Below are 15,285 nucleotides of genomic sequence, written 5' to 3' on the forward strand. Positions count from 1 at the left end.
ACACACACACACACACACACACACACACACAGAGTTGGGAATCAATCAGACTTATTATTGTGACTATACAAACTCTCATATCTCTGCATATGTGCACATCGACAGGGTTTAATCGCTGAGGAGGTTCTGGGCGGTCAGGCGGCACGCGAGGATGACCCGGCCCGGTTCCGTGAAGATCTGGTGCGGTTCGAGCAGCGCTTCGGGCTGCCTCAGCGAGAGAAACTGGTGACGCATTACTCCTGCTGCTGCTGGAAGGGACACGTGCCACGCCAGGGCTCGCTGTACCTCACCACCAATCACATCGCTTTCTACTCATTCCTGCTGGGCAAAGAGGGTGAGCGGTTCACTGGGCATTTATATAACATAGATGTCCTTTTGGAAGAGTTTCTGTAAAATGAGTTTTGATTTGGGCACCGTATGTATGTCTACACTGGACACTACTGCTTAAGTATGTTCACTGACCACCAATCAGCTGCGAGCCTGTTACTGCACTTCACCAACTAAATACTAATAATATTTGCATTTATTATTCCAGTGGAAATACATTCTAATCTCTAGTATTTTTGTCTTATTTTCCATAAACAAGAAAAAATAACTCCAGGTAGGGAAGGAGGTATTGCCCCAAGTGAAGGAGTTCAAGTACCTCGGGGTCTTGTTCACGAGTGAGGGGACAATGGAGCGGGAGGTTGGCCGGAGAATCGGGGCAGCGGGGGCGGTATTGCACTCGCTCTATCGCACTGTTGTCACGAAAAGAGAGTTGAGCCGGAAGGCAAAGCTCTCGATCTACCGGTCAATTTTTGTTCCTACCCTCACCTATGGTCATGAAGGCTGGGTCATGACCGAAAGAACTAGGTCACGAGTACAAGCGGCCGAAATGGGCTTCCTCAGAAGGGTGGCGCAGTCTCCCTTAGAGATAGGGTGAGGAGCTCAGTCATCCGTGAGGAGCTCGGAGTAGAGCCGCTGCTCCTTTGCGTTGAAAGGAGTCAGTTGAGGTGGTTTGGGCATCTGGTAAGGATGGCCCCTGGCCGCCTCCCTAGGGAGGTGTTTCAGGCATGTCCAGCTGGGAGGAGGCCTCGGGGAAGACCCAGGACTAGGTGGAGAGATTACATCTCCACACTGGCCTGGGAACGCCTCGGGGTCCCCCAGTCAGAGCTGGTTAATGTGGCTCAGGATAGGGAAGTTTGGAGCCCCCTGCTGGAGCAGCTGCCCCCGCGACCCGACTTCAGATAAGCGGTTGAAAATAACTTGTTTTCCCTTTTGAATGTGTTTTTTTTTTCTTTTAAAAAGCATTTACCACTAACAAAAGTCAATCTAATGTCATTTTGCTTTTTGTTGGCAATTTATGATTTTTTTTAACTAATATTAACATGTTTAGTGGAAAACAAACAAGAAAAAGCTTGCAATGTTGGTTTTAAAATGGATTTTGCATGGGCTATTTTTTAATAAAATGGACATAATTTGACATGTGATGTTAGGATTGCTACAACTGAGGACAAACATGGTTTTAAACATATTATTATTTATATTTATATGCCAGAAACTTAATGAGCTTTGATGTAATAGTAAAATGTGTGATATATAACAAATAAAGTATGCAATAAAACACGCAAACACACACACACACACAATGTTATGAATATTATAATATTGTTACTATATCGTTATAATATAATACAAATATATGAGGGTTTATTTTTTAATGGAGAACTATTAATATTAAACTTTTTATTTAAAATTTTATTAACATTGAATTAATTTTACATCTACAGTAAGTGTCAGTGTTGCTTGAATTGAGTGCAAAAATGTTAAGAAACCTGTTTAATAAAGGTAGCAACATCATATTCACACGTATGATATTTATAAATAGATAAACCTTTTAGACCGGGTAGGGAGTGGTAGTTTTCTGACCAAAACAAAAATGGGATTTCCGTCAACTAAAAACGCAGCAACAGCCGCTTCCAGTGTCGATGAGGATGGGAGCGGTGTCGTTTTGTTCGTGTCCCTGAGAAAACATGTGAACCGTTCCAGCTCAGCGTTTTGTTTCTACTTCAGATCTTTACTCTGTCTCTGTGTTTGTGTGCAGTGAAGCTGTTAGTTGCATGGGCTGAAGTGATGCGACTGGAGCGTGTGTCGGTGGGTTTACTGACGGATGTGATCCGTGTGCACACGAGACAGAAGCAGAGGGATTTCTCCATGTTTATGAATGTAGATGAGGTCATGAAGGTCATGTGTCAGCTGACTGACATCGCTCTGCGCAGACTGCTGGACAGCGGCGGACTCACTCTCGACCAATCACTGCAGGACTGCACAAACATCACCAAGAGGTGAACATATACGTTATATATATACATCCTAGATTAGTTTAGCACACATTAGCACATATTCAGAGGTGTCTACATTGAACATCTGGGATTCAAAATCTTATTAAAACACAATTAAACTAAACGTTGTAAACATTCACATCATAATGTTGTTTTTGTTTGTTTGAAGAAGAAATATCCCCTATTCTGCTCTATTTGTAGGTCATTAATTACATGTCAATAAATGAATAAATGAACTCGTTTGTACAGACGGTGAGATTTAAGCTCTGAGGAACATTCCCAAATCATCCTGGAGAACATTGTGCTGTCAATAATGCAAAAGAGACACAGAACAAACAAGAAGACATTCTCAAGTTATTTTTGTAATGAAACATTTTGTATTGAAGGGTGCAAAACAAACATTTTCACTAGTGCTCTCAGACTGTTTGTCTGTTGTGAATCCGTGAACCTAATTGAGCACTTACAGTTTCATGCAGCCAGTCTTGAGCTGTGTTTTGGTTCTTTAATTCTCCTTCATCTAAAGAGGAAGATCATTTATGAGAAAGACAGAAAAACAAGTAAAGCAGAACAGAGAACTAAAGAGAAGCCTCAGATTTGACTGAAACATTAGCGACGCTAACGGTTGTGATGTGCTTGAAGTTGAAGTGTCTTAAATGTTCAGAACCGTAGCAGAAAAGCAAGAGCTGTCTCGTTAAAACATGTTTCTCTCACTAGTTGATTTAAGGAGTGGTGGTGGTGTAGTGGTCTAAAGCAGATAACTGGTACTCAGAAGGTTGCTGGTTTGATCCCCACAGTCACCACCATTGTGTCCTTGAGTAAGGCACTTAACTCCAGGTTGCTCCGGGGGGATTGTCCCTGTAATAAGTGCTCTGTATAATACATTGGTACTCAGAAGGTTGCTGGTTCGATCCCCACAGTCACCACCATTGTGTCCTTGAGTAAGACACTTAACTCCAGGTTGCTCCGGGGGGATTGTCCCTGTAATAAGTGCTCTGTATAATACATTGGTAATCAGAAGGTTGCTGGTTTGATCCCCACAGTCACCACCATTGTGTCCTTGAGTAAGACACTTAACTCCAGGTTGCTCCGGGGGGATTGTCCCTGTAATAAGTGCACTGTATAATACATTGGTAATCAGAAGGTTGCTGGTTTGATCCCCACAGTCACCACCATTGTGTCCTTGAGTAAGACACTTAACTCCAGGTTGCTCCGGGGGGATTGTCCCTGTAATAAGTGCACTGTAAGTCACTTTGGATAAAAGCGTATGCCAAATGCAGAAATGTACATGTCTCCTAACAATGTCCATCAGTGTGTGTTCATGCATCACAGGAGTTTTCTGTCATTCAGGTCATTAAAATCCCACCAAAGTGTCTTCATAAATCCCACATGAAAGTACCTGAAGATGAAGAAACACTCTATTCACTATTTAATGTGCAATGGCTGTATGCTATATCTCTCGAGCGCTAATTCTAAGTGCCGTTTTCATGCCAGCGCAAAGTGTAAATGGGCATGAGTGGGTGTTTGTGCAAACTGCGTGTGTGTTGTATGCTAATGAAGTGGCGCAAAGCACAGTTTGCTAATTTCCTGAGACGTATAGGTCATTGCGTTAAGACGTTTTAGAAGCACTTCTGCTTTCAGAACAAAGTCTAAACTCAGTTCTTGCATTTGCAGTTTGGAGATTCCACCAGCAGGTGGTGATAAACATCAAATTATGTGCCTGACGATCACTGTTGTAGACATTTTATTAAACAAAAATGTATGAGATTTGTGTTTTAATCTATCTATAGGTCATTATTATTGTTTATATTTACAATTGTATTTATGATTTGTATTGGTATTTTTCCACCTGTTGTCATTAAGTGATTTTTAAGGCACTGCAGAAATGAGAGAGTAAAATATTTGGATTTGCATGATTATTTTGATTATATTTTCGTTTGAAGTGTAATTTGTGTGTCAGTAGATTATTACTAATGCTTACATTCTCTATAATTTAACGGAGCATACATCAAAATTCCGATGAGATTTGCATTTTCCACGCGTATAAAATGAGCGTGTCCATATATCTATATGTGTTTGTTTATATCGCTGGTGCTTGACAGCAAATGAACAATATAATAGGATGCAGATGCTGCAATAATCGGAGAAGAATCTCAGAATTAAATTGCACTTGATCAAGTCCATTAGTGTGTCGCACGTGTGATTTCACCAAACCCACTTGCACCTAGACTTGCCAAAATACCAAAACTTCATGGCCATGCCCATTAACCTTGCGTGCATGACTTAAAGAGCACCTATTATGGTTTTTAAACGTGCCTAATTTTGTTTTAAAGGTCCCATACAATAGATGTACATGCATCCAAGGTCAAAAAAACACTTTAATTTGCTCATTTAAATTGCAGCATTATCATTTTTTTCCCCAGTGTCAAAAACGACTCGTTCAATGATCCGTTCTAAAGCGTTCATTCTAAACTCCTCCTTTCAGAGAGCATACTCTGCTCTGATTGGTCCGTTCTAAAGCGTTCATTCTAAACTCCTCCTTTCAGAGAGCATACTCTGCTCTGATTGGTCCGTTCTAAAGCGTTCATTCTAAACTCCTCCTTTCAGAGAGCATACTCTGCTCTGATTGGTCCGTTCTAAAGCCGCTCATTCTAAACTCCTCCTTTCAGAGAGCATACTCTGCTCTGATTGGTCCGTTCTAAAGCGTTCATTCTAAACTCCTCCTTTCAGAGAGCATACTCTGCTCTGATTGGTCCGTTCTAAAGCATTCATTCTAAACTCCTCCTTTCAGTGAGCATACTCTGCTCTGATTGGTCCGTTCTAAAGCGTTCATTCTAAACTCCTTTCAGTGAGCATACTCTGCTCTGATTGGTCCGTTCTAAAGCGTTCATTCTAAACTCCTTTCAGTGAGCATACTCTGCTCTGATTGGTCCGTTCTAAAGCATTCTTTCTAAACTCCTCCTTTCAGAGAGCATACTCTGCTCTGATTGGTCTGATGTCCCAGTCTGTTGTGATTGGTCTACCGCTTTGTGTCATGTTTGAGGGCGGGTCAAAGCTGTTCGCAAGCAGCCAATGAAGACCAGAGGTGGGTTTTTTGTTATGAAATGGCGTAGGTTAGTACAGGAAGTAAGACTGGAATTAATAACGACTCGTTTCAGGTGTTCAGAATCGGTTCTTTCTTTTGGGAGTCAATAACTCCATTTGTCCTGCACTTTGATTTTTTTTAAACTTTGCAACTTTTCCAGTTTGTCACATTACATGTATTATGGCACTTTTCCACGGCACGTTACCGTTCGACTCTACTTGACTCGCTGCTTCTTTTCTGAGTTTGCATTTCCACTGCTGTTTAGTGCCGCCTCAACGTGGGCGGGATTATAGGCTGATCGTCATAGTTGCACCGCCTCTTCTGCCATGACATCATCTTAAACGTGACACAAACGGACTATAAATGATAACACGAGCGCTAGCTGTTAGCAACTAGCTATCATTGTGCTGCATAAAGCAGTTGCTCATGGTGATTTTACACGAGTGTAACAGTTAAATTGGTTGTTTTAGAAGCTTCCAGTAGCTGCTCAACTAAATAAAGTGAAGCTTTCAAGCAGCAGTATAGAGTTAACGTAACAAAACGTACCATCCTCCATCATGGACTCCAACAACACCGTGCCTGAGTCCAGCGCACTCTCTCTCCCATTGCTCGCCGGTCTAGATAGCGTCCATTTGGTCGAACCACTTCCACTTTTCCTTGATGGTTCTGATGTCACTTAAGTTTGTTTGAACTTTTCCCTACACTGTTGGGAGGTCCGGTGGTAGCCGTGTGCGGCCAACAGCAGAGACACTTCCCTCGTTTAATTTGTCGTTAACGAGAGGAACGTCTGCACCTCGTTTATTGGCCACGGCGTGGTTTTGTGTACAGCCATTTCTTTTTACAATTCGATAGTTGCGTGAACAAATGATACTGCTATCGCTCAAGCAAACTGTAAAACTAGCGGTTTGATGTCCCATGTCACAAATCCAGTGGCGCTGGTAGTGACGATTCTCTCTGACCAATCAGTGATCTGCAAAGCTTTGACGTCACATTTAGTATCGGCTTGGCTCGCTTGGAACCTCGACCGAGCTGGTACTAAAAAAAGTACCAGGTACTATCCACAGTGGAAAACCCCCCAAAAAGTGAGCCGTGTCGAGCCGTACCATGCAGCGGAAAATTCTACATCTTTACAGTCGAGCCATCTGAAGAAATAATCAATAATGAAACACTTGTTCTGTCTCATATGGGAAGTCTAATTGCTTCATTTCAGTGAATCGCTTTTTGTTAGTAGCTTTAAGTGTTCACTTTAATTTAAAAAGTGTATATTGAATACAGTTTAGCTACTTAAAATGATGACAGGCTTGTACGTTGACACAACAGTTTCAAAGTAGCTTCACTGGTTTTGTGTGTTTGTTTCTGTGCAGATTACAGCTGGGTGTGATGAGCAGCACTTGTGTATTAATAGATGAGCAGTGGCGTGTTTTTCTCACGTCGGTTTTTATTTCCTGACCACCTTTTGTGTTCAGCAATATTTAGCTGTTTCTGCTCTGCTGTGCACAAACAACTGTTTATTTTTATCAGTCAATTCTGTTGAGTTCTTTAACGTGTGTGTGTGTGTGTGTGTGTGTGTGTGTGTGTGTGTGTGTTTCAGGGTTTTGGAGGAACAGATGCTCAGGCAATATGTGCTCTCTCTCTTTGGCTTGCCACGGGCTGAGCGTCTACAGGAAGTGATGTCATGCTCCGTTTGGACACCTCATGCTCGCTGTCACACGCCGGGAACCCTGTACACCACTGACGGGTATTTGTGCTTCAGCAGCCGCGAGGAGGGGCAGTGCACGCTCATTATACCACTAGAAGAGGTATTTAAACATTCAAAGCTGACGAAGTGCTCAGAAAACTAAACTCTTGCCATTTTGGATTCACTCAATGTTGATTAAACCAAACGGAAATGCAAAAAAGATGACTGTTTTCAGACAGGTTTCCTGAACACACCCCCTGTCTTCTATTGGTCAGTCAAACAGATAGTCCTGCCCTTAAGACACTCCATTTGAATTAGTGTTGCTATGCAACAAATCAATGTTTTACACTTTTACACTTTTAGGTGAAATTAATTCAACATAGAAATGGTTCACTCATAGTTGTATGGAGCTAGAACCATGACTCGGGTATTTGACCCGGGTGTGTGACAGAGTATTTAAACAGCAGTTTTTTTGTCTTTTTTAGAGGTCGAATTAGCTGCAAAAATTCAGATTACAGAAATAACGAAGAAAAAATTTGATTAAGAAGAAATTTAGAAGTCCACATACAAATCTCGCACATTACAGATCTGATAAATTCAAATGTAAACAAACTAGGCCAAATAGTGTTTCATAGTGTTGTTGTCAGACAGTATGAAGTCATTCATTTTCCTTTATTATGTTTCCTTATATATTGTCAGTGCAGGACTATTCATTTTATATTGCATTAATTGAAAGTTTATTAAAGCACTTTAAATTAAGTTTGTATATGTTTACTATATTTAATGCAATAGTTAACATGAACTACAATGGACGAAACTTTTACAGCATTAATTAATCTTGGCCAGTGTTCATTTCCTTATACATGCTGAGCACTGTGTGAAATAACTCTGCGTGACCTTTAGCCGAGTCTGTTTACAGTTAGAGTCTCTAAGATCGGAATGTTTGAGATTTGAATTTGGAGTTCTGAATTTCTCCTTAATGTGAAAATTTGAACCTGTAATTCTATAAATGTCATATTTACAGCTAATTGACCTTTCGCTAAGCCCCGCCTTAAGCGTTTCTGACCAATCCTGTCTTAGCAGCTGTTGGCATGCCACCATTACTCTGACACGCGTATGGAATTAGTGTTTTTGAGTTCTTTTAAACGTGAGTTTATCAAAATAATCAAATAAAGCTGGGGAGCTTGGCTAAGGGTCAATTCCACCTCTAAAAAAGGGCGAGTGTTGACGCAGACTATCACAGCTGGAGTCGTGAGTTTGAATCCAGGGCGTGCTGAGAGACTGCAGTCAGGTCTCCTTAGCAACTAAATTGGCCCGGTTGCTAGGGAGGGTAGAGTCACATGGGGTAACCTCCTCGTGGTGGTGATTAGTGGTTCTCTCAGTGGGGTGTGTGGTGAGTTGTGTGTGGATCGTGGAGAGTAGCATGAGCCTCCACATGCTGTGAGTCTCCACGGTGTCATGCACAACGAGTCACGTGATCAGATGCGCGGATTGACGGTCTCAGAAGCGGACGCAACTGAGACTCGTCCTCCATCACCCGGATTAACCATGCCACCACAAGGACTTACTAAGTAGTGGGAATTGGGCATTCCAAATTGGGGAGAAAAGGGAATCAAATTAAAAAAATCTGCTGTTTTAAATACATTAATCAAAACCCTCATTAATGCTGTGTGTGTGTGTGTGTGTGTGTGTGTGTGTGTGTGTGTGTGTGTGTGTGTGTGTGTGTGTGTGTGTAGATGCTGTGCATTGAGAAGGCGGAGAGCACGAGCTCATTGCCGAACCCCGTGATCATCAGCTTGCGATGCAAGCGAGCGTTTCAGCTGATCGAACTGCAGCGCCGTGATGAGTTGGTGGAGAATGTCCGAGAGCGACAGCGCGCGCTGCACTGGAAACACGGCATGATACACGACCAACGCAAGAAATCCACGGTAAACACACGGGTCCGATTAGTCATAATACTCCAGCCTCGTTCACACTGCAGTTAAATCCAGTAATCCTCTCCTGAGTGTTTAATCTCATTCTGTTCGCTTGGAGTTCAGTTACTAACAAGAATAACAACCACATTCGACATTCAGATTGAAATGATCACTCGTAACTGTTGTATTCTGCACAAAAACACACACACACACACACACACACACACACACACACACACACACACACACACAACAATATTTGAGAGGATACAGTTGTTGCTCTCAAAACTCTGCAGTGTGTCCGTGGCTCGATTTGATGTCTGATTTTATATAGTTCAGTGTGATATAGTTCTGTCAGACTGTTGAATGCAGCTGGTGTTTCATGATCTCTAGATCTCTACCACACCGTACTACACCTTCTGTTACGACACCGTCCAATCAGATGACGAGGACAACAGCGTCATCACTGATAAAGCTCTACGTCACACGGTCCGCACAGACATGCTCATTACCACATTCCATCCCAGCCAATCAGACTCCAGCAACAACATGTGTGTGAGTACTTGTGATGTCATCGCTCATCATGTTACATCACTGATCGCATTCAGCTCAATCAGAAATGGCATTTACAGATGTTACGTGATAATTCATATTAATAAATGTATAAATCTCAAGAAACATTTCTTGGCATTTAAGCACATTTCCCCCAAAATGTCATTAAGAAACACATTTATGTTTTATGAACTATTAATATATATAATTCATTGTTAGTTAATGATTACTAATGCATTAACTAATGTTATCGAATGTAACTGTATTGTAAAGCGTTACTGTTATTTGTTGTTGTTGTCTCGTTCAGAACACAGAGCATGTTAAAGAGCGTTTATGGGAGGATCATTTCGCAGAGTTCGGTCGTGGGGTTCACATGTTCCGCACCGATAAAATCGGAAAGCTGGTGACACTGGGAATACCAGAATCGCTGCGGGGAGAACTGTGGCTCAATTTCTCAGGTGAGACAGAATTAAAGACAGTGACACAGAACAAAAGAAAGTTGACTTCCTTGTTGTTCTACTTTTATCACTGTTAGTTTCTCTTCAGCTCTCTGTGATGTGTCTCAGTTCTGCTTTTGTTGCTTTATGTAGAAATGTTCTCTGCTTTTACTCGCATCAGGGTTTTTTCTACATGCAGCAATAGTTTCATCCAGTATCGTGACATGTTCCATACGTTACCCAGTTATCATTTTAATCTTTACTTTAGCAACATTGTCACGACTGGCTCGTTACAAGCCGCAACATAAAAAGGGGAGTCTCACAACAGGTCTTAGTAAACTCAAAAGAGAATGGTTTTATTGTCAGTAAGCATAAACCACCACAACCATGGATGGTAACATGGGTCTAGGGTTAACAAAGGGAAAACACAGCATTAACAAATAATATAATTATTCAATACTTTATGCTACACGGTAAGAAAAGCATGAAGATAAATTGAAGAGGTCTCACTGGGCCAGCCACTCCTAAGACATGGAGCTATCCCAATGAGCCCTTGAGCAAATTACACACAGCATTTTATAGCGATACTAATTATCAATTAGTAAAGGGAGAACCAATTAAATCACACGACTCAGGGACGTCACACCTCCCACTCCAAAAGGAGGTTCCCCTGGAGAACCGACAAGACAGACAAAAATAATCATTGCACACATACAAATACATACAAACCTATTGTTATACATGCGAATGTACAATAACATCGATACTTATCTCCTTGTTTTCCACTCCATTTCGGCTCTCAGAATCCTGGGCCCTAGGACATCAGAGAGGGAAAGGAGAGAACAAACAAACAAAAACACCCACCACTAATGGGTCTTCTTATATCCGTGAGAGAGCATCAGCGATGATGTTATCTCTGCCACGGATGTGTTTAATATCCAAGTGAAAAGGTTGTAAGATAAGGCTCCATCTCATTATTCTTTGGTTTTTACCACGCATCCGATCCAGGAAAGTCAAAGGATTATGGTCAGTGTACACAGTAATGGGACCATAAAGTGAACTCAAGTATACTTCAAAATGTTGAACGGCTAAAACAAGTATATTCTACCGTTGAATATACTTGTTGGTGTCGATTGAATTTCTTTGAAATGTAACTGACCGGATGCTCAATGTCGTTGGAGTCTTTTTGTAACAGAACAGCGCCAGCACCATAAGCACTAGCGTCAACCGCAAGCAGAAAAGGTTTCTCGAAGTTCGGAGTAACTAATACGGGTGCATTCGCCAACAGAGATTTGGCATTCTCGAAGGCATACTGACATTGTTCTGTCCATTTAAAGGGTTTCTTGGGGCTTAGTAAATCAGTCAACGGGGAAACTATATCCGCAAAGTTCTGACAGAAGCCTCTATAGTAACCCACCATCCCAAGAAATCGTCGCAACTCACGACGGGTAGTTGGTATGGGAAAACTACAGACAGACTCGACTTTTGCATGGATCGGTTTTACACAACCCCGGCCAATTACCTTACCCAAATAAGTCACAGTGGCCTTTCCGAACTCACACTTGGCGAGGTTTATTGTCAGATTGGCTTTCACTAGACGTTCAAAAAGTTTTCGAATCTGACAAAGGTGTTCAGACCACGAAGAACTATATAGGACCACATCATCGAGGTACGCTTCACATCCTTTTAGTCCGGCCAACACGTGATTGATCAGCCGCTGAAACGTAGCGGGAGCATTTCTTACCCCGAAAGGCATAACAGTGTATTGCAGGAAGTTATCGGGTGTAACAAATGCAGAAAGTTCCTTAGCGCGAGATGTTAGAGGAACTTGCCAGTATCCTTTCAGGAGATCAAATTTGCTGATGAATTGTGCAGAGCCAACACGGTCAACACAATCATCGATTCTAGGCAAAGGATAACAGTCCGGTTTTGTTAAGGTATTTCGCTTCCTGTAGTCAGTACAAAAACGATATGAATTATCAGGCTTGCTCACTAAAATACACAGAGAGCTCCAAGAACTAAAACTGGGCTCTGCGAAGTTATGAGCAAGTAAATACTCCACTTCTTTTTGGAGTAATTTTCTTTTGATAGGATTTACCCGATATGCATGTTGCTTTACTGGTTGAGCTACACCAACATCAATGTCATGCTCAACGACGTGAGTTCGAGTCGGAACATCAGAAAGAGAGAGAGAAACGAACTTACCAACTTTATTATATCGGTCTTCTCTGATTCGGACAGATGAGACAAATGGTAAGCAAAATTAGCAAGGATTTCCGAGTTATTAAGTCGTCCTTCCACTTCTCCACAAGAAGGACCTTTCGTCTCCTCTGGACTGTCAGCAACCTCTTCAGTTGTTTCTAAAACACTTGGCTCAACCATTTCAGTAGTTGTTACCATAACAACAGACAAATAGGGTACGGGATTCACGTACGGTTTCAATAAATTAATGTGACAAACCTGTATTTTCTTTCGCCGTTCTGGCGTGTTTAACACATAGTTATTATTGGAGAGGCACTTCGCAATCGTATAGGGTCCAGCAAACCTAGCCTGAAAAGGACTTGTCAACACAGGTAACAATGCCAGCACTTGATCACCAGTTTGAAATTTTCTGGACTTTACTTTGCGATCAAACAACCTCTGCATTTTCAGCTGAGACTTACCTAGTTTTCAGTAGAGCAATAGCTCTGGCTTCATAGAGTCGATAACTGAAAACTACTTACGTAATCTAAAACATTTTCGGGAGGTTCGGAAGTTGTCCACTCATCTGCCAAGACAGCAATAGGACCCTTAACAATGTGTCCAAACACTAACTCATTAGGGCTAAAGCCTACGCTCTCTTGCACGACCTCACGAATAGACAGTAACAACCACGGAAGTCCTTCCTCCCAGTCACAATCCAGTTCAACACAATAAGATCTCAAAAGTGACTTAAGAGTCTGATGGAATCTCTCTAAGCTCCCTGACTCTGAGGGTGATAAGCACTCGCGATATTGTGTTTGATTTTTAGTTGTCGCATAACTTTAGAAAAGTGTCGAGACATGAAGTTCGATCCTTGATCAGATTGTATAATTTTTGGAATGCCAAAAATAGACATGAAACTTGATAAAGCCTTTAGAATAGCTCTAGTAGTAATCGATCTAAGAGGATAAGCTGCAGGATAACGTGTAGACTGACACATTACCGTAAGTAAATAAGCATTTCCACTCTTAGATCGTGGTAAAGGACCAACACAATCGATAATCAAGTGTTCAAAAGGGGTGGTAACTGCAGCAATAGGCTGTAAAGGAGCTGGTGGAACTTTTTGATTCGGCTTTCCAGTCATTTGACAAGTATGGCATGACCGAACGTAGTTAACCACATCTCTCTTGATTCTAGGCCAATAAAATTTCCTTAGAACCCATCACAGGTTTTTCGTACCCCCATGTGACCTGCAATGCCTTGGTGTGATAGCTGTAAGATGGGTTGGCGAAAACTAAGAGGAACTACAATTTGGATCCTCGGTTCGAGTGAAAAATCAGAGCTCATAGGTTGATGTTTACACAGCAAACCATCTTGGAGAAAATAGAAAGGAGATGACGTTTTATCCCCCACTTCTCGGATTAAAGAGAATAATTCCCGAAGTGTATCACCTGACTGCTGCGCTTTAATAAGGTCATCTCGAGTCACACTATAAAGTGGAGACATAGAACAAGTGTCAACATGGTCATCACTAATACACAGACTTTCAAATATGGAATCGGACTTATCCATCTTACGATCCACAACAGACTGCAACTCATTCTTAGAGACCACATTTTCAGTTTCAGGACACACTGTACTAAGTTCTGGCTGGCTGAGAATCATTTTCAGAAACCATAAAAGTATCAGAAAGAACACTTTCCACTTCATCTGGCATATTTTTATTTGCCATCGCTCGAGTTATTGCACAGGCGGGAAATAAATCAGGACGGTCAGAAGACGCAACCCACTTCTCTACAGTAGAACCTACTATGGGTGGAACCCCAGCATCTATCTTTTCCCAGACCTTTCCCCCGGCTAAATCATTTCCGAGTATAAACGTGACTCCAGGAACAGGAAGCATCTCACGAACTCCAACTACTACATCGCCTGAGACTAGTTTGGAATTTAAGTGAATGCGGTGTAGAGGAACTTCCATGAACCCCATCTCTAGCCCTCTCACCAATACATGTGTCCCTGTAGCAGTACGTGCTGACAAAGACAAAAGTCCTTTCGACAAAAAGGATTGCGCTGCACCAGTATCTCTGAGAATACGTACCGGCACAGTCTCCTCAGAATTAGGCAACGACACAGTCCCTTCAGAGAGGAATGGTGAAAAATCAGAGTCATTTTTAACATTCTTCACATCCACCTGTTCAACATCCACCTGTTCGACCTGCTTATTTACTTGACCAGTAGGTTTCCTACCTGACGTGGAAATTAAACCAACAGGTTTAGCAGCTTTCTCTTTCTTTTTGAGAATAATACAGTCCGAAATTTTATGTCCTGCCTTTTTACAATAAAAGCAAACTAACTCACCTTTTGTGCGTGTAGCTGAGGTATTGTCAGCAGAATTTGACCTAACATTCACAAGCTTTTTATTTTTAGCAGAGACACTCAATCTAGACCTACTCTGATCTGAGTGACTGACAAAAATGTGATGGGTGAGGACAAATTCATCTGCCATTAGAGCAGCATCTGATAATGTACTTACTTTATGTTCATTTAGGTACATGGCGACGGATCTTGGAACACAGTTTTTAAACTCTTCCAACAGAATTAGTTCTCGAAGCTGTTCTTTAGTGTTTACTTTTACTGAGGCACACCAGCGGTCAAACAGATTCGCTTTCTCTCTAGCGAATTCTAGATAAGAACACTGCTCAGGTTTAAAATTGCTCCTAAATTTCTGACGGTATGCTTCAGGTGCCAATTCATAAGCATGTAAAATAGTGGACTTAACGACTTCATACTCACTACTCTGTTCTATAGTCAGCTGAATACACCTCTTGTGCTCTCCCGACTAACACACATTGCAACAGCAACGTCCAAAATTCTTTAGGCCATTTTAAAGACTGTGCAACACGCTCAAAATGTTGGAAATATTTCTCTACTTCCTTCTCTAAGAACGGCGGCACTAGTCTAATGTTTTTGTAAACATCAAACACAGGTGTCGCGAGCACCGGTTCAACGTGAAGTGGAACTTCAACAGTTTGTGCATTCAGCTCTAACTCAAGTTTCCTCAGCTGAAACGATCTTTCTTCCCTTTCCTTCTCAAACTGTAACTCCAGCTTACGTAGTT

The 15,285-nt window shown here is 41.7% G+C and overlaps 1 protein-coding gene across 1 annotated transcript in view; it reads left to right on the forward strand.

The window, feature by feature from the left end:
* Nucleotides 1–15,285, forward strand: part of LOC127658907 (TBC1 domain family member 8-like) — a 41,219-nt gene that overhangs the window by 11,471 nt on the left and 14,463 nt on the right. The window contains exons 4-9 of the mRNA XM_052148467.1: nucleotides 106–334; nucleotides 2,084–2,324; nucleotides 6,995–7,202; nucleotides 8,818–9,009; nucleotides 9,391–9,552; nucleotides 9,857–10,007. Coding sequence (XP_052004427.1) covers nucleotides 106–334; nucleotides 2,084–2,324; nucleotides 6,995–7,202; nucleotides 8,818–9,009; nucleotides 9,391–9,552; nucleotides 9,857–10,007 — 1,183 coding nt within the window. The remainder of the gene's footprint in view (nucleotides 1–105; nucleotides 335–2,083; nucleotides 2,325–6,994; nucleotides 7,203–8,817; nucleotides 9,010–9,390; nucleotides 9,553–9,856; nucleotides 10,008–15,285) is intronic.

Source organism: Xyrauchen texanus, chromosome 18 (assembly GCF_025860055.1).
Source record: "Xyrauchen texanus isolate HMW12.3.18 chromosome 18, RBS_HiC_50CHRs, whole genome shotgun sequence".
In the NCBI taxonomy this organism is placed as follows: domain Eukaryota; kingdom Metazoa; phylum Chordata; class Actinopteri; order Cypriniformes; family Catostomidae; genus Xyrauchen; species Xyrauchen texanus.